Below are 24,854 nucleotides of genomic sequence, written 5' to 3' on the forward strand. Positions count from 1 at the left end.
AATTCGTAACTAAGCTGAAGGTATCCTGAAACCATGGAAATCCTACAACATGAAGGCTTCCTGCCTACAGTATTCTCTGAGTTCATGAGGTTACTGTTTCTGTGTCTGGGACACAAACAGCATGTTGTGCCTATTGGAATATATTACCACACTGATTTCCAATGTCTGCTGCACTTGTGATGAGCTGCCTCATCACTGCCATTGATGGCAATCAGTGCACACTTGCCCAGCATGAGTATTAGAAAGATGTTTGAAAAAAACCAAACAAGCACAAACTATGTCAGCAGTGATTTGACTTCAGCTTTGGATTAGACTGTTGGTTTATAGGAACCTACCTTCATACTGTTCTAGAAGAATAAAAGGAATTTAGAATCTAGAAGTTGTGTTAGGGAGTTTCTTTCTATTTAGTACTGTATGTTCCATGCCTTCCCGTTCTGCTGAGGAGTTGTGTCAGGGCAACTGGACTAAATACAGAAAAAATCTTATGAAATGCATGTCCCACCTTGCAGAGCTTCTCCTGAAGTTCACTCTGTGATGTAAGGTGTGAATGAGCTGAAGGAAGTAAGGTTTTTGGTATTTGAAAGTGTATTCATATTGTGTTTTTCTTATTGATTATGAATTGGATTAAGACAAAGGGGTTTTTCCTAATCATTTGTGGCAAATCAAAATGTGTTTCTCTTACAGGTGCTGTTTAAGACCAGTATTCTTGTTACTTTCTTAACTACTGGCAGTGAAATTTTGTGGACTCTGGAATGTACCCATCAGGTTTATCTGTTCAAGGGCGGGAGATCAAGCACTGAAATTCTTGACAGTGGGAAGTATTAATTAGGATTATTTTGGAGCTTTATGCTATGAGAAAATTAGATGGACCTGAGAAATTTCAAACTTCTGTGATTCAATAAATATCACTCTCAGCAGAAACTTTCTAAATGTGTGCAGTTGTGAGTACTCTGCTTTGCAGTATGGATGAGTGAACAGTCTCCTAACTGATTATGCTAGTATGGGATAAGTCTCCTGAAAAGCAGCATGCTTATATCTGTTTTTTCCAGTTATTGTGTAGCTATCTGATCTACTGAATAAACTTCTCTGGATTTTACTCTAATTAGTTATTTACAAAGTGTGATTTTCATTACCTGTTTGTCAGGAGGATATGTTTCATAGGATGATAGGAAAATTTAGGTTGGAAAGGGGTCTGTTTTCCAACTTCCAGGTTGGCCAGCTGGAACAAACTGAGACCAGGTTTTCAGGATTTTATCTCCATAATTATAGGTTACAGGTGACCTGATACACTTCCGTAAAGTCCTCTGAGCAAGACATCATTCCCATTCCGGAGACATTTCTTGTTTCGGCTTCTGCCATTGTCTCTCATCCTCCAACCATGCTACTGAAGAGCCCAGCTCCATCTTCTCACTGTCTTCCCTATAGCTCCTAGGGGGCTGCAGATAGGTCCTGCTGAAGCCACTGCTGCCCCAGCCTGAACCAGACCCCATGGCTTACAGGGCAAGTGATGCATGGCATGGATTCTGTTCACATAAGGTCCTCTGTTTGAAATATTCACATTGCTCGTTGCTACCTACCTGTGTACTAGTGGCATGGTGTTGGAATTTTTAATAAAATCTCCAAGTGAGTGCTGGCACTATCATTATCCAGTTCTTTAATTGGAGTGAGGATTCCCTTCACTGTGTTTCAGATGTCTCTGGAGATGATCTGCAGTCATCCACTTATATACAAGCTGTGATGAAGCCTTGAAAACTTGTTTGATTAAAAATATAAATAAGAACTGTTGAGATTGACAAGAAATATATTAAATGTGAACAGTATTTAGTCACAGCATGGTTCCTGGGCAAATCTGAGATATCACTGCCTTTATGCATTTTGTCAAATGTCTCTTATTGTTTTGATGGTTGTTGATGTTTTGGTTCTGTTTTGTTTGTTGAACAACCTGCTCTGAATATGCTTGTCATCTTTCTCATACTATTTGAATATTTTTTTGGATGTCCAGTAAATGTAAAATTTTCTGTGAGGAAATAACTTTTTCTGCTTTTTCTTATACAGAAGAATATCTGTCAAAATCAAGATCCAGTCAGTTTATTAGAATGGTGCTCCCACAGGGGAGCACAAATAAATTCTTCCTGTGACCAGTTGTAGACTTGATGAACCCAGTACATATTATGATTTTCAGGCTTCTTGCAAAAATATTGCTTCTGGAACTAAATTTTACTAGGAGGTGCTAAGTTGCAGTAAGAGCAAACCATTTTGTGTGCCAAAGAAATATTTCTTCCTTACAAATATATATGCTATAGAATAAATGAAAAAAGTTACCTCTGTATTTCAGATGAGAAATAATGGCCATCTGAAGTATAATCTCAATGATGAATGCTTGTTTCTTTCACTGGCAAAATTCTCATTAGTTTCCATGTTGCAGTATTAGGGCAGGAATGATGAATAAGATCATGGTTACATTTAAATAAATTATTAAGAAAATAATTTTTGCTGCCAAGAAAAAAATAAAAAGATATAAGAGTATAAGAGCCTAGCAGAGCTTTCAAAAAATAATTGTCCAAAAGCAAAGTTAGCACCTCACTTCTGTTTAAAGGGCATGCACAAAATAAATGCTTGAAGTTAAGTCTCACTTGCCCCTGGCTATTAGGGATGAGAACAATTATTTGCTTGCAGACTACCACTGCCTTTCCCTCCATTGCAGCCCCCTTCTTTCCAACTCTTCCACTGACTCAATTTCTGTTGAGTGAGCAAGGACATAGGTGAGCAGAAGGCTGCTTTCCCTCTCTCAGGGCGTGGACTCTACTCTAGCTGCCCCTCAACAAATTCAGGGACTTCATTATTCTAACACAATGGCCCAGATTTGCTTTTAGTGCTTTGAACTAATATAATCACTATAAAAATTCTGTTACTTGCAGAGGGATGTCTGTGATTTGCTGCTATGGAAGGGACTGTTGAAGGCAAACACAGCTGGGACAATTCTGTTTTGTTCTACTCTTACTTGCTTATTATGGTGCTTCGTGGAAGAATGTCAAATCACCTTTAAAAATACTAATCAATGCCTAGACATGTACATTTTAGTTTGAATAATGTCACATATTTTTTTGTCACAGAGTCATTCTCTTCAGATCAATGCAATTCCATTGAGCAGACTGTTGTGGTATATGAATGGCTGAAACTTGTAAGTGAACATGCATGGTTGTTGATGATGAGCTATACCCTAGGATTTTGGGGTGGAATGATATTCAGAGAAAAGATTCTGATTTCTGTGTATGATGAAGACCATGGTTCCTAAGATGTGGTTTCAGACATTGAATTGTCTTCAATCAAATTGTAGACATGGAGGCTTTTTACATTTTTCTTTTCAAAACATTAGAATTCAAGTATTTTTTAAACTTTTTTTTTGTGAACCTAGTATTGCCCCCCACCATTATTTTTCACAGTATTTTCATAGCAAAGAGAAGAAATAGTTACAGAAATAGTTCGAGCGTTGGAAAGTCACATGCATAATGATTAGGTCTGACAGGGAGAGCAACATTATTGTAAACAATAAAATCCCACAATTTATTAATTGACAATTTTTCCTTTATGCACAAAAAATGATAGGGAGCATGTATTTAATACCTGTTTGGTTATGTAATTAAAGACTGGTCTTATGACATGTGTAGAAAAGTAGAAATGAAAGTTTGTATGGACATGGTTACAACTGGAATATGTAGCTTCTGAGTTGTCTCGGCAATGACAATAGTGTCATGCACCCCAGGACAGCACAAGCAGATTCTGCCTGTATCTTTCACTTTTCCAGATGCCAGTCAGAGGTTTTTCCCACCTTTTGGGTGCATGCTATCTAGACCTGTTTCTTCTTTCCTCCTTGGATTCCTCCCTTTAACCCATATTTTGTCCCTTCTGTGCCTGAAATGGAGAGCTACATCCAGCTGCCATCATGGAGTTGAGAGGGAAAGTGAGGATAGATGTTGAGCTTGCAGCTTCTCTACAACACTATTTGATGCTGAAGCAGTTATGAGCAGTAAAAATTTGATTTTTTTCCCCTGTGTTCCCCAAGCTGAAGCATGTTCAGCCACTCTTTGTGGGAGCAGTTTGTGTGCAGTCTGCTTAGTCTTTCTTCAAGGCCAGAAAGGTGGGTTGTTGGAGAGTCTAAGTGCTAAAATTCAAGTGTATGTGAGAATTTAAAAAGGCTTGTAATTTGGGCAAATTAGAATAGATTTTTCAGGGAAATCCAGAGCTCTGATTCTTGCCAAATGTGTTACTGTGAAGGTCCTGCTTATTCTTTCATGTATTAAGAAAAAATCAAAGGAGAAGCCAATCTAAAATTAAGACTCTGCATTGCAAATAGCTTGTAGATGGATTGACAAAAAAGTAATTTCAATTCCACTGATTTTTTAAAGCATTGTTTGCCCTAAGTTGTAAACTTGTTTGTAATTCTTCGCTGTCTGTAGCACTTTATCAGGTAGTTTCTTTACTAGCTTTGTTTATCTTTCCATGCTTGAGCAATTACACAGTCTTCCAGGCCTAGATAGCACTCAGTTACCATAATAGAATTGCCTGTAGGAATGAAGTTTTTACTGGAACAAATCCTAATAGAATAGCACTTTGTAGCTCACCAGTCTGCCTTGAAGTTTTAGCAGCCTCTTTTACCCTTGGCTGGCTGAACTGAGCACCATCGGCAGGTGTATGATTCCTATCACTTTAATGGCTTATTGGATGTTTAGGCCATTTGATGTTCTCAGTGGGCTATTTGGTTACTTAACTTGAGAATAAAAGTGGCTGAACTTCAAGATGTTTGATCACTGGTCATGAATGGACTCTATCAGAAATGGTGGTCAAAAGTCGTGCATTTTTCCAAGATGTTCATGTGCCATGTAGGACAGATAGCACAGAGACTGTGAGAATGTGGCTCCCAAAAGTAACTACCTTTTTCAGGGAAATCTGTTTCTGTTCAAGACATTGCTCAATTTGGTTTCCTTGAGAATCCCTTACTTTTGGATAGTTAACGTCTCAAAATGCTGCCTGGTGTTTGTTGGACAGCTTGCTTCCTTTCTGTGTGGTGTGCTGTTTTTCATGTTACAGCACAGCAGGATATATTATTTGGTGCCGCAAAATTTAGTATTGCTTTAATCCTTTCTACCATGTCTATGTTTTTTACTGATTTTGAGGTGTTCTGTTGTTTTGCTCTAGTCTCTTTTATTCATATTTGAGTTATTACAAGATTTGTTACTATAAACAAATAGAAATGTTTATTATAATTATTGGTGAATATCCTGAATTCATGAGCAACATACTAAAAATGCCACTATTGTAAAAGACTTTTATATCCTGATTTATTTTATTGGACAGTGTGTGCCCAGTATATCTCCATTACTTTTGATTTATTTCAGTAGATTCTGAGCTTTTCCATATCCAAATCCAGTTTTTTCTCATTGTTTTTAGGCTAATGAATTCACTTAGGCGTAGAAAAATTATAATTTTACTACTGGTAGTAGAAATTTGCTCCAAGCAGCTCATTTGTGCAGTGCATTTACATTTCTGTGTCTTATGACAGAGAAACATTAAACATTGAAATTCCAATTCAGTTCTGACATTTTTGCACAAAGTCTCTCTCAAAGGTTGTAGTGCATAATGTTATGAGCAGTCCTATTAATGTCAAACAAAATTAGCAAATCTACTGCAAATCAGTGGTGACTGTTACAGTAATTTGCCTGCCTGACAAGGCTGGATTCAGGAAAGCAAGACTCACCATTGTTTTAGGAGTTCATATAAGTGCCATAGAGTGTGTAAAAGACGGAATCAGAGGTCGTGGTTTCCATTTTCAGAGATCTTCAAACTGATCTTATAGCTATTTTTGTACAACTTCTTTCTTGACTGCAGAGTGACTGCTTGAAGCCCTAACTAATAAATTTACTTGTAGACATACTGGTACTGATCTAGATTACTTATAGATCTATAATCAACATTTTCAGATATATTCTTTAAATTATTTTGTTTAAATGATTTGATGTGAGTACTGCTTGTCTTTAAGACTTCTGCTAAAAGTTAGACTTTTTTCCGATGTGGCATGTTTTTTTTTGATTTGACTTTGTCAAAAGCTCTAAGGGAGTGGGCCAAAAACACACAAAGATTATTACACAAAATGTTTTCATGTCAGTAGAAAGAATGGCTGCAGAACGTGTAAATACCAATATGATGCCAGTTGCAGAGCTGCAATGGGCTGTAACAAAACCCCAAATATTTTTTTAGGACTTTTTTTTTTAATTATGGTCATTTAATTATTGTCATCACTACCCTACTGTAGTGGGTAGTTTATAGACAAGAGAATGATTTCTTGTCAGTGTCTTTAAATACTAAATTCTTCAGGAAAAATGAATTTTTAAACTGGTGTGCCTACTTCTTAGCATGAATGATTGAAATAGGAGTGCTACATAGGATAGTTATTCTTATTAATGAAATTCACTGGATTTTCTAGTTTTCTATCTGATTTGTCAGTATCCATACCATCCCTTTAAGCATATAATTAAGGAAAATAAGTAATAATAAGAAAAAATGACAAGTTGAGTCTGATCAGTTATATCAGGCTGGTTTTACCTTATCTATTGGTGCAGAAAAATGTATGTGTGTGTAAACAATTAATTTCACTGTCTCCTGTGCCAAATGGGTGAATAAGCAGACACCTGCCGAGCAGCAAATCCTGAATTTTTCAGACTGAGCTGAAACCATTACACATGATTAACTCAAATGCTGGGTATCCTGATTTTAGCTAATATCTTCTCCAGGGTGCTGCTTTTAAAAATGAATTAAGTGTGCCTACAATGGTTTTCTAAATGGTGGTGTTTTAATTTCTGACTGTATTCTTTTGAGTGTGGATACTATGCAAGTGAGTCATATGTGAGTAATATGTTTACATCACATGGAGATTAAGACAGCAGTCAGTGGAGATGAAAATAATAGTGCAGTAGCACAGGCAAATACACAGTAAACATAAAATGCAAATACATTCATTGATTGCTTATGAATGCATTTGGCTTCTACACCTGTGGAAGAACAAAATGCAGCCCATCCAGGCAAAATATGGTGCACAGCAATTTAATTTCAGTTGGTTTTAATTTTCATCACTCAAAATACAAAATAGAAGCAAGTATGCTGCAGGGACTGGAAATGGGAAAAATGCATAGAGTCCAAAAAAAAAAAGAGATATTTTGGACATATCTTCCAATCCACTGCAGAACTCATGTTGTTATCATTCATTTCTCCAAGCACCCAGGGGAAGCTTTTCTGATCAAATTGAAGAGCGGTTAGGGGCAGGGCAGTTATGCCCAGACCACGTCCTGGCTTCTAAGAATCAAGATTAAATCACTGCACTGTGCTCTGTTCATGCTGTGTTCCTTCCTGTGAAAACCAGAGCACAGGAAAGTGGAGGATGAGGTGAGCCTGGATGGCTCAGGAGCATCTGATATGCTCATGAGAATATGGCTACAGCAGGGCCTTACCTTGGATTTAAGGACTGGAAGTCTCCCAAGTCCCACACGATGAACATATGCTGTGAAAGTCTAAGTGCTGCTGTGAGGTACAGCCAACAGCCTGAGTTAAAGCACACAATCTCTGGTGCTGGCTAAATTTTTGGTTTCCCAGATTTCAGAAATTTCATCTGTGTGCACAGTCCACAACACGGGCATCCAGACAGCCTGTTTGCTGATTGTGCTTGCAATAAATTGACTGAGAACAAAAGAAGACACATTGATTTGTTCAGTTTGTACTTTATTCTAACCTGGTGTTTTTTAAAATGCAGCCTTTTTTGGATGATAAATGGAATCATTCTCTGTATCTTTCTAAATAGTGGCTAGATAGACATATTCTGTCTCTTAGAAGTGCAGGAAATCAATAAGAATTTCTTAAATTTAAAGTACATATTTTTAAAATACATTTCAGACAGTAAGAGCAGAAAGTCCTCAGTTGTGTGCCAGTTGCTGTGCAGCAGCATGTGACACAGCAGGCAGTGCTGCTGCAGGTGTGAGCCTGCTTCTCCATGCTTCAGTTTCCTGTAATTATTCCACCAGTGTGTGTGTGGGTTTTCTCTATTTCCAGTCTTCCAAATGACATAAAACCTTTGGCTCTCAAAGGACTGTACTAAGGGTTGTACATTGTGCAAAGCCCAGAGAGCTGATCCCCATAATTTTCTCTAGGAGGGGTTTGGCCAAGGATGACTGGTTTCTTTTTAGCCCTTGTGCAGGTATTTCCTTTCTGCAGGAACTGGTGGGGAGCAGAATGGTGCTCAGTGGTGGAGCAGGCTAGGAGTGATGTATAGGCCTAGATACCAAATCTTGGAAATTTAGATAAATGGTCTGTTACTGTGACCCTCTCACCATCTCTGATAAAGCACAGTCAGCAGAAGCACGTATCTGAAAGCTGCATTTTGACAAATGCTGTATTTCACTTTAAAATATGAAACTTTGATAATTGCATGAGGAATATAAAAATATATCCCTATTCTTTGTATCAATGCTGCTAAGTCTTGTTGTCAACTGAGTAGCAATGGCTGCTGAAAACAATTTTTCCCTCTTTGCTTTCATTTTTTCTTTTATGCTAGAGTCTATAGAATTACTGTTAAACCTAGAAACTTAGAATAAATCTATACTTTAGAGCTACCACCAAATTTAATTTGTTTGTTGGGGTTTCTTAGAAAAAACCAAAACTTTCCTGGCATTGTCCAGTAAAAAAGGTCAACTGGTGGTTTAAAGAACAAGAAATGAATTTGCATTGCCCCTGTGCATTACCCCTAATTGGGGTGATCTACCTGTAATGGAAGTGTTGATTAAATGACATAGCTTAAAATATTGCCCCTTTTCATAAGCAGTGTCCTCCCAATATTGCTTTCACTCTGCAAGCTTTTCTACAGGTGCTTTAAGTTAAAACTGTCCTTAATGAAGATAGGAATTGTTATATAATATAACTTATTGAAAGCTTTAGGGGATGTATGCATACTGCTCATCAAACAAAATTTTCCACTGTGGTGCTGTCCACTGCTTTCTGTACTGTGTTTTCACATGACATTGAAACATTGCAGCTGTTTTGGGACACTTTTCTGTACTCGCAGGTTGATTTAGCAGCATGAGATAAACCTGGAAAACAAAATAAGACAAAAAGCTCTTTGATATTTTTAGCGCAGGACTATTGAAACCAAAGAAAGCAAAAAAGGATACTGAAAGTGACGAGCTGTGAGGAACTTGAATTTCACTAAAGCAAATTGAATTTCATTAAAATAAATCTTCATGTTTTTCAGTCTTTGAGAATCAATCTTTTATTAGACATGTGTCAACTTGACTCTATTGTGACTCTGTGTGTGAGCCTTCTTCTTGTGTTGCCTTGAAGCAGAACCCAATATTTGCCACCCTGCACTGTCCCATCCCCAAGCACTGGGTGCTTGATGTGCCATCTGCTGCTGCACAGTACACACCTGTCAGCAGGATTGGCAGACATTAGAAAAAGTAAGCATGATGAACATTCCGTCAGCATCTTCATAATGGTCTGAAGATGCATAGTTGGTTGTGTTCATTGATCCAAATAATTTGTTCTAAATGTTTTAAAGTAAATATATCCAATTAAGTTTGTCTTTTTTGCCTAACCAAAAAAATTTTGTAGAAAAGAAGCCTGTTGGTGATGCTTTAGTTAAGAAAGGTTTTGTAAAAATATGAAGATATTTCCAGCCAGTTAAAAGAAGATATTTGATTAAAAGTATCTTTCTTGCAACATTTCTTTCAGATGCAGAATCATATTGTCAGAGTCCTTGTGTTTTACAGAAACAGAAATTTGAATTTGGCCTCAATAATGATACAATAATGGCATAATAAAAGTGAGCCTTTTTATTCTCATTTCAGTAGTGTGTATTACTCTGTTGGTCCCTGTAGGGGAATAACATATGAATCTCCACAAAGAATGTTTCATATCTGCCTTCATTTTACCAGAGGAAAAAATATCTGTTCAAGTGCTCTAGTGCTCTGGGTTAATGAAATTGAAAATACTGCATGTTATCAGAAATTTGAGCATGTTTCAGGCTGATCTAGGCACACTCCAAAAATTCTCAGCATCCTTACATATGTTTCATGCCCCTTGTACAACAGATCAAATACATTATTCAAAGCGAAGTGGCCTACATATCTATTCAAATTCATTGCTTGCTATTTCTTCCACTTCCAGTTGCAAAGCTGAAGGACATCTCTGTCTCACAGGAGTATGCAGTGAACCCAAGTGGTTGTTTTTAAAAGCTGTTTTCCTTTATATGCGTGACAACCTAGAGAAGGTCTGTGCCATTCAACCATTTTTTCTTACTGAGCACTATGTTGTTAAAAAAAGCACTGGTGAGAAAGCTGCATCAATTTTTGCACACATCTTTTTGCTTTAGGATATCAGCAGTGTAGTTGGGTTGTCACGGTCGCTGGATGAATTATTCAGGCTCTTGACATCAGAGATTTCTGCTAGCGGATTGGCTGGTGCTGGGATAATAAAATCTTTCCACAGAAAAACAGTGGAGAAGGATGATGGCAGTGAGACCAGCAGAACTGCTGCTTCCAATACAGCTGGCTTTGTCTGGCTGTTGCCTCTCTGCAAGAACACATAAGGATGTTTTTAAGGTTTGGCTTCATATGAATTCTCAGATAAGAGATGGTGGAGGGATTTTTGTAAGAGGCTTGCATTTCCAGTGAGGGAAAGAAATTGGATTGTTGTTGAAAAATTACTTCTGGCTGTATCCTAAAGAAACGCTGCACAAGAGAGAGGGGTAGAAGCCACAGCAGCATCCACAGCAGCAGCATCTACAGCAGCAGCAGCAGTGCCTATGGCTCACTATAAAGGTGCTGGTGGCAGAAATGTGCTGTCATTGAATGTGCTTCCTGAATTCTTTCAGTGCCAGCAGGGTAAGTGATGCGAATATGGAGCTGACAGCCCTTGCGAGTGGGGAGAGTGTAAGCAGTTGTGTGACACACAGGTTTTGTGGGTAAACAGTGGGATAAACAGTACCTGTGCAGAGAATTTAATCAATGAAAATAACACAATTGCTTCCAGGTAAATTTTTTAAAGCATTTTTACAATGGAATTTTAAAAATCAATGCACTGCTTGTGTTATGTTGAGACGTAGATTTTACAGTCATAAAATCTGTTCCTTTTAAGCCTATACAAAATAAATGCTAGAACCAAGGAAACTTTATTTAGTAGTTCCATTTGGGCTCATAAAAAATATATTGCTCATATAAATTCTCTTGAAGCAGGTTATTTAGAAGGGTTTTTCTGCTATTTGTTGGTATGACTGAAACTGTGTGTGTCTTCTGCTTGTAAAGTGTCTCTTTAGAAGCTGGAAGGTGGTTGTCTGATTTCCAGTTTTTGTCAGAAGGCTGTTTCTTAAATCATCAAGATGCACTGGAACTACAAATTACAGAGTAATTTTCACTCATTTAATTGATGAGAAGTTTAACTTCTGAAGGCTTGGTTTATTTCTTTTGGCATGCCCTTTTGTATCAGCGTTGCTGGGGAGTTTTTTTGAGTTACAGAGGTGTGAATTAAGGCAGAACTGGATTAATTCTGTGTGTGCCTGATCTCTATCCCTACACTTACTCACACACAACCCAATGGAAGTGTGCAAGTACTTCCATGGAAGTTAATTTGGCTACCTATATATGTAATTGCAGAGCACAGCTGGCATTGACTGTGTGTCAAAAGGAAAGCTTGTTCATTGTTAGGAACCATGCAGGGAGAAGTCTGTTTTTCAGAATGTAGAAACAATTGTCACATACAAAGTCAAGACACCTCCCTGCAAAAAACAGTCAGTGTGGAATGAAGCATGATGCAGTAACTTAGTGATATTTTTCATAACTTGCCCATGACTGCAACAAGTAGATTCTGAGTACGTAATAAATTAAAAAAAAAAAATGTAATCCTGCCCACCCAATGATATCAAAGGAAACTGTAGAATGCAGAATTATTTTCTTAGGCATAAAGTGTGATAATCTAGCATGTGATAATCTAGTAATAGATGCTGGTGAGTGTAGGTATCTTTTTTCCCCTCTTGTATTTCTTACATATGAGGTGGTATTTATATGTAAAGGAAGTATTCCTGAATTATAATGCACAGACGTTTTTTGGGAGCTTGTATATGGCTACTGACCAACTGAAGATAACATTTTGACCTATGAATTTTGTGTGGTGATTTCTGTCCCTATGTACCCTAATTGTGAAGCAGCATTGCATGAGTGTAAATTAGGGAGTTTATTGCTAGGAATGTAACAAGCTTATTCCAGAACTTTAATAGGAGTTAAGGAATATTCCATTTTAATTTTACACGTGTGGAATAGGAAAAATGCTTTTCAGTACTGCACAAGTTACTAGCAAATGCAGGAGCTGAAATTAGATGTTCCATCTGTAGGTTTTGGAATACGTGCATATTCTTATGAAAAGTAAATATCAAACAGCAATTGTATTTATTTGAATTTTCTGTTGGGAAATGAAGGTATTCATTCAGAACTGATGATGGTAATAACATGATTTGTTTTTCCATGAAATAGATGTTTCCTCCTATTTTTGAAAGAAAAATATCTGTAGTAAATACTTGAATACCTCTGCTGGGAAATTATTCCATGTGTCAAAACTGATTGCCCACAAGAAAGGGGCAGGACTTTGTGGATTGATTATAATGCTGTGATACTCTTCCCTCCACTGCTGTGACCCTTGCTGCTGGAGCTGGAGGAGCTGGTTTGGGAGCTATTTTTATCTGTGCAGCTGGCAGCTGTCCTGCAGGGATGATCTGACAGTCAGGGAAATGCACCATAAACCAGACAAGTGCTTCAAGACAGGACTAAGGGACCTAGTAAGTAGTGATGTCGAAACTGCCTGAATCAGCTAATGACTCCTTCCTGGCAGGATCTCCCAGGGGACAACTAAGTTTGATAATGCAATTTCAAATCTTTAATTCAACATTCTAAACATTTTCAAATATATATGCTAATAAGTATTTTTTTTTCTAAGTCCCTAGCTGACTTTCTGCATGAAAGCAGCTTGGCTGTGGGAGATGTGGGTTCTAGTTAAAAAAGTATGGAGAAGTTCTAGGTGCTCAGACCTTGGGTAAGTATAGTATGGATTTAGAACTCAAATTTATCATGACATTTAGATTTTAAATTGTGTCTTTCTGATCATTAGCTTGTTAAGACTTGAACTTTGCTGTGAAACTCTTCAAATAGTCGGGTATCAGAACATTATTGTAATAATAAGTATTTCCTATGAGTATTTAGAGGCAAATAATAAAATATAGAGTTATTTCTGGCAAGTGCAGAATTCATTTGTTTCAGTAGGAAATTTTACTTTTCCACCATGTAAATCTGAAAGTATCCAGTGATGTCTAATCAAACTGATTTCCTTTTATTCTCAGATGAGCAAGAGTCAGTGCAGAAGCGGACTTTCACAAAATGGATCAATACTCATCTGGCTAAGGTAACACATGGCTTTGAAACTTATTTTTTTAAAAAATCAGACCTTTTAATCTATGCCTATACAGCCCAGGAGTATAGAATATGCCAGATTTCTCTGAGCAGTATTTTGTAAAGTTAAAAAAGGATCCTCCTCATCTGTACACTATTGGGGATGAATCTCAGTATGGTAGGGGTCAGCTGCAGAGCTGCGAGTGGTGTTCAGAGGCAACCACCCAGCTTCTTTGGCCAGAACTAGGTAGCACAGTACCTGGTACTTCAGCCAGAGGAAACATCTAAAACTGCTTTCTGTGAAATGGAAATCCTAGACTTATTGCACACAATATATTAGAATAAAACTTAAGTCATATCTTGTGTAGCTTGATCTGGTTACAGACATAAGTAGTGCTTCATAAATCCAGTGCTGAATTAATTATCTGATGCAATGTGAGATTTGTCATCAAACTATTGTTGCTTCTTCTTAACACAACTTAAAACTTCTGGTCTTGCCTTTAGAAGAGTAAAGACTGTCATTTACACACAGTTTAAAAGTATTAAGCTATAATTGGTACTAACCTTATCTGAAAACATAAGCAATGAGATTCAGTTTGGCATTCCTGGACTTTTCACACAACACTGCTCTAACCATAGTTATCAATTAGTCCAATAAATTAAAATTTTAAACTCTAAGAGCAGCTTTTTGAAGTATTTTTAAGCCTGAAGATTAATGATCACTAAAATTGAGTAAAGAATAGCTGTAACAGCACTGTTTTAACTTTTGTGTAAGGCAAAAAATACCCTCAAAAATGAGCTGAGCAAAGCAGGAGGCCTATATAATGCTGTATCGTGGGATTTGATCTGACAAGACAATATGATAGAGCAGCAATATTTATTTACATTGCTGAGGAATGTAATGGAAGAGCTTACTGTGAAATTAACTACACTGGCATTGTAAGATTTAACTACAAGAACAAAGTTACCTTCAGGACTTTTTGGCAATGGATTCTCACTGGAAACGAGGTCTGTCCCCATATTGTCTTTAAAATAATTTGGAAGAGCCCTCCATGTAGGAGAGAACTTAAGCACTCTATTCTGTTTACTTTGACTGAAATTAAAAGGCATTCAGTGTTTGCTAAAGCATCAACTAAGGGGGCTGTGAATGAGTGCCAGAGGAAAAAAATAACTCTTATTTCATGTTCATCTGTTTCTGAATTGTGTTTTGTCATTGATAATAATCTGATAATTATGGAAAAGTAGAACTATTAGGTAGGTTATCTATACCATATTATAGGTATTATGAGCATGTGTGTGCATGTCATGATAATTCCCTAGTCTACAGATTAATCCTTGGCAAGAGACAAAGTAGTGGTGGCAGCCACTAAGAGATCTTGCCATGGATTGGGATTTGTAAATGCTTCCTGCTGTTCTAGTCCATTTGGGCCATGAGAGTTCAGATGAACCTTTTGACTTGCATGGTCTAGGTGTGTAGTTCCTTAATGGGCATTATAATGTGAAGACTGATGAAACACATCCAAACCAGGCAGTTATGCAGCCACAGCCCTGACTTTTAGCTACCTTCTAGTTACTTGTAGTAACTGATTGGTCTTCATTCACACTTCACTGATTGGTCTTCACCACACTTTCACAGGAAAGCTGTGTCTGGGATACTTTTATTGATGGCTTTCAGCACGTTTGCATCACTGCCTAAGTCAGATCATCTGGCTCAACTTCCCATTCTCACGGTTATGCTGCTGAAGGGAGCATAGGCTTATAGAAATTAGACTCAATTAAAGTGACCCATGCCATTCAAATTCTTAGGTGTTTAAATCTTAAGCTTTTAAAACTTTGTTAGTTATGTTTTTGGAAATGTGTCAGTGGAAAAATGTTTTCTGAGTTAATCATAACTGTAGGAAATCATAACTGTACAGGTGGGTCTCCGAAGTGCCCAGGACTCCCCTTGCAGTCATGTTCCGACTTTTAACTCAGAATTTCAATATTTAGGCTATTTGAGTTTTGTAAAAGGTTGTTGTGGTTTTGATTGTTTCCAAAGAAACTGGGGATATGTAAGATATCCATTGTTTGGAAGCCTTTGAAATGTGATATGGAAAAATCCTGGAAGGAGACCCACTTTTAGGCAGCGCTGACTGCATTCTGCTCTCGTCTTTGACCCAATAAAAAGTGGAGCATCTACTAGTCTGGTACCTAGTGAGGAACACTGTGAAGTGCTGGCCTAAACTTAGAGCAGAGAAACAGCAATAGATGCTGAGCCAGGGGAAAAAGGGGTAGGCAGGGGGAAGATGATTTGAATTTTGCCTTTGTGTCTCACCATTGATCCACAAACACTGTGCTACATTTGTCTCAGTATATGCATTCCAAATTCACAGTAAACTCATGTCAAATTTGTCTCTCTGTCTCTTGGCTACTCTTGGAAAACTCTGGGTTTCTTTCCTTTCATTGGCATTTTTGATAACCTCATAAAATTGTTAATGGAAAAAGTAATAGGAGGAAATAAGAGAAAACTGAAAACTATAATTAGGGTATCTGTTACTCTTAACACTGTGGCTATCTAAAGAAATGTTTCATCATAAATGAGTTTGAGGGGTTTTGAAAATAAGTACTGCATGAAACCTCAAAAGCAGGAGGAATTAATGGTTTCTATGGAAAGATTGATGGAGTTTTACTGTAGTGATTTGAAAGATGGTTTAGAGGTAGCAAAGGAAAGGAAACTATTTAGGTAGAGTTGTCATCCTTATATTGTGTTGATTGAGTAGAGCAAAGGAGGATCTAAAAAGGAGCAGTTTCTCACATTGTGAGGAGTAGTGATTTGAAAGAAATGGAAACACAGAAGTGATTTGATTATTTTAGGTAGAATTAAGACCAATTTATAGTGTGGGGACATAAAGCAGGATGTGATTGTTAGGGTTTGCTAGGAGTAAAAGATTCTTCCCTGCTCATCTCCAAGATCTTAGTGTATGTTTTTCATCTAAAAAGCCATGCTCTAATTGAAACAGAAACTAATTCAATAACTAAGACTATCAAGTACATTTAACCACTTATTTTTGGCTATTTAATGTTAGGAATGGCTTTGAAAATATGGGTACAAATAAATACTAATGAGCAAAACAGATAAATGAAACAAGACTATTGCTGAAATTTCTTCACCAAAAGGGTTGTTGGGCACTGGAATGGCTGCTTATGAAAGTGATTGAGTCATCATCCCTGGAGGTGTTTAAAAGAGGTACAGATGTGGCACTTAGGGCCATGGCTTAGTGGTGGACATGTCAGTGTTAGGTTAATGATTGGACTTGATTTTAAAGCAATTTTCCAGCCTAAATGGTTATATGAGTCTGTGCAATAGGAGAAAGGTGTGAATTTTTTATTCTCTTTCACTCTTAATGGATAGAATGCTACATTTTTAAGGTTATGTTTCACATTTCAATGTTCTTTCACAAGCAGAGGACCAGTAAGGGACCTTGGCATCAGCTAACTATGGGACAACTCAAAAGATGGAGGTAAAACAGCCTTGGTGCAAGCCATGCCCTCACCCAGAGGGGATGAACAGAGAGGATAGGGCTGCAAGTGTGCTAACTTGCAGGTCATGTGATGCAGCTTTATTTTGGGTGAGCTGTTAGCACAAGGCTGCATCTGTCCCTCTGCTGTCTCCCTAAGCCCAGCTGTCTCTGTTCTGTGATTCTGAGCAGTAATCTGGTGAGATTCATCAATTGGAAATCATGTTTTCTCTGCCAGCCACTTGCAGAAATTGGGTCATAATCTTTGAAATTAATGTGGTCTAATTTCTGGCCATCCTTTTGAATTTTTGTGCATCTGTGCAGTTCTACTAATGATAAATGCGATACGCATGTGTAACAGGACAAGAAGTTTTCTAATTCCATATAATTTATTCATATTTTTCTATGGTTGTAGAACTGTTTTTCCTCATCTCAATCTAAGCTTCAAAGTATAGACGTAATTTGAGTATGCTTCTAACTATGTTTTGAAGCATCTTTTCAAAATCTAAATTTAAAATACAGAACAAATTTATACCAAATATTTCAAAAAGGAGACATTACTTGCATTCAGAACAACAATTACATAAATATTTTTTTATTTCATTACCTATGCCAATTTGTAAGGTAGGGGATTAGATGAATAAAGACGATGAAAAATATATCACTTTCTTTAACAGCTAAGGCATGTGCTTTTTATTGCCTTTCTCACCTTTCATGAAAGTTTGGGAGAATATTAGTTTCAAAGTTTGAGACACAGGCTGTAAATTGGTTTAACCCAATCAAACAACATTTTTGTTCCCAGGTGTAGGGATAATTTTAGTATTTGTACTCACCAAAGTAAACTCACTGATAGAGTGAACAACAAGTATCTACTGAAAGAAATTACTTTTAATTTTGTGTTTTTATTAAGAGGATGCACACATAAAAAACAAAAGCAGAGGATGGATAGCAATTAAAAATAAAACTAGGAATGGATGAAAATTTTAAATTTTATGTATGCAGTATTTATATAATGCTGCATTAAACCTGGACATTAAGCCTCATGTTAAAGCTTTTGAAACTGCAAAATTATATCTTTCATAGCAAAGAAAGGAAGAAAAAGAAACAGGTATATCAAGACTGGGAGCTCTCACACACAGTGCTGTCCATGATGTTAGCTGGTTCTTAAAATTTAAATGTAACTTGGTCTTTTATGAACCTCATGAGTTTTCATCATTTAACTGAGTCTGGTCCTTTTGGTCTTTTTCAAGTGTGAGAACAGAGGCTCCCAGTATCCTTGTCACTGACACAGAAAAAAAAATAGACTACTGTCCACCTTGACAGCATAATGAGGAAAATCTGACTGGTAGTGTCCTGCTTCAACAGTTACTATATGTTTTCAGCTAGTATTGCATATAACCGCTAATGTTAAACCATGAATGCTAAATTAATTTGGGCAATGAAATTAATCATGCAAAACTTAGGACTGAGTGCCTCAGCTTCAGTAATTAGAAGAGTCACTAACACCAAGGACTATGAAAACATTCATATGGATTTAGGAAGTAAATTGTGCCAGAGAAGGGGTCCAGCTATTACAGAGTAATGGAAACTTCACATTGTCCTTGCTGTTCTCACATATATTTCCCTGCAGAGACAAATTCAGCAGTTTCATAGATTTGTTCCTATTTGTGCATGTGGATAGATTTTCATGTACTTTTTCAGCAGTCTTTGAAAGATTATTTGAAAATTAATGTAGCAAAAATAGTATTCAATGTCTGCATTGGCATTCATTATGATGCAGATGCTGTTATTTGTATAATATGATTTATTCATTAGAGAAGTTAAGTGCAGGGTGTGAGGAAAAGATTCCTGTAGAAAAGATGCAAGTGAGAAATTAAATGCAGGAAAAAGTCTTGCAATAAAAGAGTAAAGCTTAGCAAATATGTGTTTGTTCCATATCTGAAGTTTGGATTTTACAAAACTTATTTTACTGCATACACAGAGGAATTTCTAGAGATTGCAGAAACTTTTTGAGACTTATCAGTCAATTTTTTTTTATATGACCAATGTTCAGTTCTTTAGGTCATTCAGAATATTTCCTGGAGACTACAGCAAATTAGACAAGTTTTAAGAGCAACAAGTTTATGCAAAACATTTCTTACGCAGTTCCCACTTATGATCAGTTCTAATATAGTTATTTAAATAAATATTTATTATGACAAAAATCTAGTTTATTAGCCTTGAAGATTTGCTCTCATTTAATTTGTATTCCTCCTACAGATCACATGAATTTACTTGTTCTGAGTATGATTCCTTCCTTGGGACATGACTACTCCTAAATATCATTTTCAGTATTAACTGCACTACTGTGATTGGATAAACTGCAATAAAGGAGTCTTTAGTAGAATTCATGCAATGCAATACATAGCAGATCATTAATCTGCATTTGCTGTTTTTCTTTCTTGAAGAAACTTGCAAAAAACTTAATCAAGTACTGAGGCACCTGAAATCATAGTGTGGGCCACCTTACAAGTTGGTCAGATTTAATGTCTCATTATTCATTGAAGTATATTCTAACTTTTGCCAATACATTTTGTTCAAAAAGTTTATAATTGAAGGCTTTTCTTTACTATTATAGCAGAATTCTTTGCACAGGCTTTCCAACATTCAAAAAAGAGTGTATCAGGATCATTGCAGCTGATTGCATTGCTAGGGCTATACCCTTAAGTACAAAAAGCCAAAATCTGAAGTACATTCTAAAATGTTTTTTAGAATTGCAAAGATTTAAGTCAGTTTTCTTTCCTTGCTTTTTCTGATTTACAGTTAGTATTTTGGCAGTGCATTAAGGAACTAAGTGAAAAGTTGTTAAGTCTGAATCAATAAAAAAGTTTTCAATATATTCTAAGTGACAATAGCTTAAAAAGACCCCAAACCTTTCTTCTCTGGAGGCTAGTAAGTAATCAGTGTTCATCTTTGTCTTTCACTTCATTCATTATATATGCAGCCAAGGAGTAGGTATTAACCCATTCCAACAGAAGATGTGTTAGTATCAGTGGAGGATCTGCTAGAAAACATTTAAGTGGCTTAAGCCCTGCTGTGCAATGATCCATATATAATAAATAAGTACATGTGAACTTCTCAGTATCAGCTAGTGTGTGTATCAACACGGGGAATAAGATTGAAATCTATGCTTGTGTAAAAGAGGACTCTATTTTTCTATATATGCAGCTAGAAATATAACTCGGTGACTAAAATAATAATAATGATAATCATCATCATCATCATCTAAATTCCATGCTGATGTGCCCAAAGTAGAGTAGTTTAAAAAAAAGGTGATTTATGAAATATGATGAGAGTGTAACCTCCTTGTAATTAGATGTTAACATCTTCAGAATAGTGTAAAGCATTGTGTTATATAGTGTATTACTGAGAACATTTCTGGCAGTCTACATAAATGACTAAATTTCCATATTAGAGGGGTCTTATACAGGGCATCTTGTGATACAGGTATTGTATCTGCCTTCTGTTCCAGTTTTATTGGTGTAAAGATCCAGTTTGATTGGTAAGATCCATGGTGCATGCTGCTAAACACTGGCGGTGTTTGTAATTATGCCACCTTCCAGCAACAAAAAGTGCATTTCAGCATGCTGACTTAAGGACAATTGTGATTCTCACACTTCAGAGCAGGAGTTCTTACCAACTTTGGTGCTTGATGGTTTCTTTTCAGCTTTTCATCTATTTCAGTGCTGTCTCTACAGCTGTTTTTCCCCAGACCAAGGTTTGATTCAAGCAGAAAGTATTGTAGATGTTAATGTGCTTGGGATGCTTTCACTGCCTTGCCATGGTACCAAGCCTCAGTTGGGGTGTAAATTAGTTTTTGTAGTTCTGTCAGTACCACTGAATACCACCAGTCTGGTGGTTCAGAGCAAGAGTTTGGCTTGGATAATCAGAGGTTTTAATTACAGAGTGAAGCTGTACACTGGGGAAAACTGGAGTGCTTCCCAGACTTGCTTTGCAGATGATGTCCAGACGACTTTTGGCTTCATTTTGGGATGAGACAAATTCTGACCTCTACCTTGATTTGTGAGTAAGGGTACCAAAGCACACAAGAGAGAAGGGAGCTGTGTTATGCTCAAAAATATTGTCTGGCAAGCACATTTTGGGCACCAGAATCATGGGGTACTGTAAATCTCACTTACCCTTCAATCTAAATGTATCCTAAATTGCCCACTAAAAGAAACCCATCTCTCTTCATTGCTGTAGAGTCAATTTCAATAGACAAACCCCACTACTGGGGCATTTGGACAGGTGTTTTTTTCAGGCCTTCACCTCCTGTTGGATTGGGATGGCAGCTGCTGTAATCCTCTTGTCTTTATGGCTGAATTATTTTAGCACATAATTCTTCAGTGTTTTGTCATGTGATAATACTGATAAAACCAAAGCTGCTCCAAGCTTCAAACAGGAAATGATAACACAGAAGGTGAGGAAAATTAATTGCATTTGTATCAACCGCCTGTGATGCAAGACTGGGACAAATTAATCTTCAGTGACCCACTTGCTTCATTGATTTCTTTGGTGTTATATTAAGGAAGAACATGATCCAAGGACGAGCATTATCTATTGCTTTGCTAGGAAATCAAAAAGAACTATGACTTAATATACCCTCATAATGACTTGTAATGCTACTTTATTTTATAAATATAGGCTCTTCTATTAGTGTGACTATTAGAGCACGTCAAATCTGAGATGAAGTCTACTTCCAGCAGAGTTCTTTTTTTCACTTTATGCCAAAGTTATGTTTCATTGAAATAATATTTTATCCAAGCCAAGCACTTTTTTTTTTTAATTTGGGGAGCTGGAATCTTTTTTCTTTCTCCTAATTTGTTCCTGCAGTTTTACCTTTTCAAAAGCAATGTTTCATTTATTAGATTCATCTTTTCAAATCTCTAATTCTACACAAAAATGTAGATAGAAATAGGTAGAAAAATAGATAATTTGTTGTGCAAGCACTTCTTTTAACAAGTACCCCAAAACTAAATTATTAAACCTAAAGTAGTTTCGAGAATTTTGTAGTCTCATTGTAATTTTAGTGAATGAACAGGTATTAGTATTATTATCATTATTTGTATTATTATCATCATGATCATCATCATCATAAGGTTTATGAATTCTCACAAGCTGATGGATGTTGGAGGGTGCCTGTTCTATTTGTCAGCTGGACCAAGTTTAAACTTTTTGTTTCTGGGAGACATTTTGTGATCATTAAACTACTGACCAGCTGAGAGCCACAATTCCACAAACTGGTGCGCATTATTATGTGACCTTGTTATATAAAATTTCTAAAATATCATCTGTTTACATATTTTTGAGTATTGTCATTGTTGTTCTTGTGTAGGTAAACACATTTGCTAAGCAATTTGTCTTTAGCAGGAGCTGAGACAGTGCTGACAGCACCCAAAGCCTGCAAGGCTGGAGGAGAGAAAATACAGCAACTCAGTGTAACAACTGTCAGCTGTGAGAAGTGGCAGCATCACTCAACCTGCTACACTACTCTAGGGATTTTCCCTTCATACAGCTCCTCCTATTGCTTGGACTGAGAGAGTGAAATTTCTGTGAAATAATTAACACAAGGGAAAATAATCTGATGGATTGAAATGTGACCATAATAGTACATCTGTCAATTCTGCATATTTTGTAGAACCAGAGGCAGCTGTTGGTGTGTTTCTCTGCTTGTTGCAGGGGCCAGGAGGTTTTTTACTTTGTATCATCAGTTGCAGAAATCCACAAAATTTTACAGTCCTGTGCCAGAAATGTTAAGTAAACAATGTGGTGGAAAAGCAGTGGTTAAAAGATATGTTGACATAAAAAAATTATAAAATATAAAGAAGGGGACCAGCCACTCTCTTTGGGTTTCTGTTCAAGAGGACTGGAATTAGGATGCAATACTGGTGAGCCTTTATGATATCTGAAGCCTTCTACCTTTTCAGCGCAATCCTCCCATGCTGGTGAATGACCTGTTTGAAGATATCAAAGATGGGGTAATGCTAATTGCCCTTCTGGAGGTTCTTTCAGGGCAGAAGCTGGTAAGTTCTTCTTTCTGCAAGAACTTTTTTCTTCTTTATACAAGATTGTTGCATAACTTCTGTGGGGTACAATTTTCTAATAAGTTTCTGTATTTCTCTACTGTAAAAACAACTTACTCCTTCACAGGAAAATAAGGTTTTCACTGAGTAGATTATCTGATCACAAAGGATTATTACAAAGACTATTGCAAACATGCTTGATTGTATGCATTTTTTATTAATTTTGCCATGTAGCTCATAAAAAATTATTTTTTGTATTAGTCTTTGCAGTTCATCTGCGTTTTGCCGCTATGACACAATCAAGGTTTAAACTGCAAGTTACTTCTATGCATCTTGAAAAAAAATGATACTTTCCCCATTAAATTTATGGCTTTGTCTTAAAAAAACCTCAAACAAGCTCCTCAAATTTCATGGGGGTTTATATCCATTTGCCTTGACAGTTGCTCTGCTACTGTAAAGAGCCTTAAATGATGCCAAATGGCTTTTTCACAGCCAAGTTATGTAAAGAGAGGATGGTGTGCACACAGCAAATAGGCTGTCTTTTGGAAGGCAAGCTAGTTTTGTGCATGGAGGAGAAAAATGAAAGGATTTTAGGCCAAGGGCTCTGACTTTCCCCAAACCAGCTTGCAGATCAAGTGGCAGCATCTGAAGGAGCAGTGCGGTCTGTTACTCAGGTGTCTCCAGGGCTCAGGTGTTACAGGCTCCTTCATATACAGGCAGTTCTCCTTTTCATATTTCACCTCTGTTTTGATTGCAGGTGAACCCCAAAATTAGGCAGTAAATCAAACTGAAAAAGTGATTTTACTGTGAAATGGGATAAAGCCGTACTTAGCAGTGTGTTTCTGCTCCGTTGAAATATATCCCTTTCAGTTTCTGTTAGTCTGAGACAGAAAGCCTCCCTCTTGTGGCAAACCAGAAGTAGTAAAACAGGAAAATAATTTTAGTGATGGCACCTGTTACAGTGAAATTCACTGGATTGTATCCTGCCTATATTAATTAGGGAAAGAGATATGCCAAAACTGGAATACTGTCTGGTCAACTTAAATGTTCTGTATACCATCATATGATATCCTGTAGTAACTGCAAGAGGGATTTGGAATTTATAGTAGGCCTTTGTTAAAGCCATTTGTAGCATCATGAACAGGAATTTAAATGACAATAGTTGCACATTTGCATTACAGTATAAAATTCCATGGGGAATTTAATTCCACTGTCCAGTATTAGAAACCTAGCATATGTTCTTGATTGAATTAAAAAAAATTCTGTCTTTTTTTAGCTTACATGTCTCAAGTTCAGTGAAATTTATTGTTTAATGGGAATTTAGCTGTTTTAATTGCCAATAAGGTACTAGAGACATGGGATGAAAATTCTTAGGTAAAATGTCTTCATTGTAGACTGATTTTAAAAATAGCAACCACTTTGACTTATACATTGCAGGCAAAAATATTTCACTGAGAGAATGTTGTCTTCTCTCAAATGCATATATATACACACACATATATCATATATGTGTGTGTGTTTGCATGTGTACAAAAATACTAGTTATTTTACATTAGAAAAAAAAATTCTCTGATGTAATGATGTTTATGGATTGAAGCCAACAGTTTGCATCCTGAGATTTAGACATATGAAACTTTTTTTTATAATGGAATTATCACACGTCCCCTGTATCTGTCAGTTCTCCCCATTATGTATATGCAAAGGTACAATTCAACAATTTCACTGTTCCAAGGAGCATTTTTACATAGACATTGACAATAAATCTGAAAGGTCAATTTTTGAAGCAAACAGGAATAAATCTAATTGAAGTTTAATCTCTTCTT

At 36.7% G+C, this 24,854-nt stretch overlaps 1 protein-coding gene across 1 annotated transcript in view; it reads left to right on the forward strand.

Moving 5' to 3' along the window:
• SYNE1 (spectrin repeat containing nuclear envelope protein 1) overlaps window positions 1-24,854 on the forward strand; it is a 288,727-nt gene that overhangs the window by 36,275 nt on the left and 227,598 nt on the right. Inside the window, exons 3-4 of the mRNA XM_030946688.1 lie at window positions 13,424-13,485; window positions 22,936-23,031. Coding sequence (XP_030802548.1) covers window positions 13,424-13,485; window positions 22,936-23,031 — 158 coding nt within the window. The remainder of the gene's footprint in view (window positions 1-13,423; window positions 13,486-22,935; window positions 23,032-24,854) is intronic.

Source organism: Camarhynchus parvulus, chromosome 3 (genome assembly GCF_901933205.1).
Source record: "Camarhynchus parvulus chromosome 3, STF_HiC, whole genome shotgun sequence".
NCBI classification, from domain to species: Eukaryota; Metazoa; Chordata; class Aves; order Passeriformes; family Thraupidae; genus Camarhynchus; species Camarhynchus parvulus.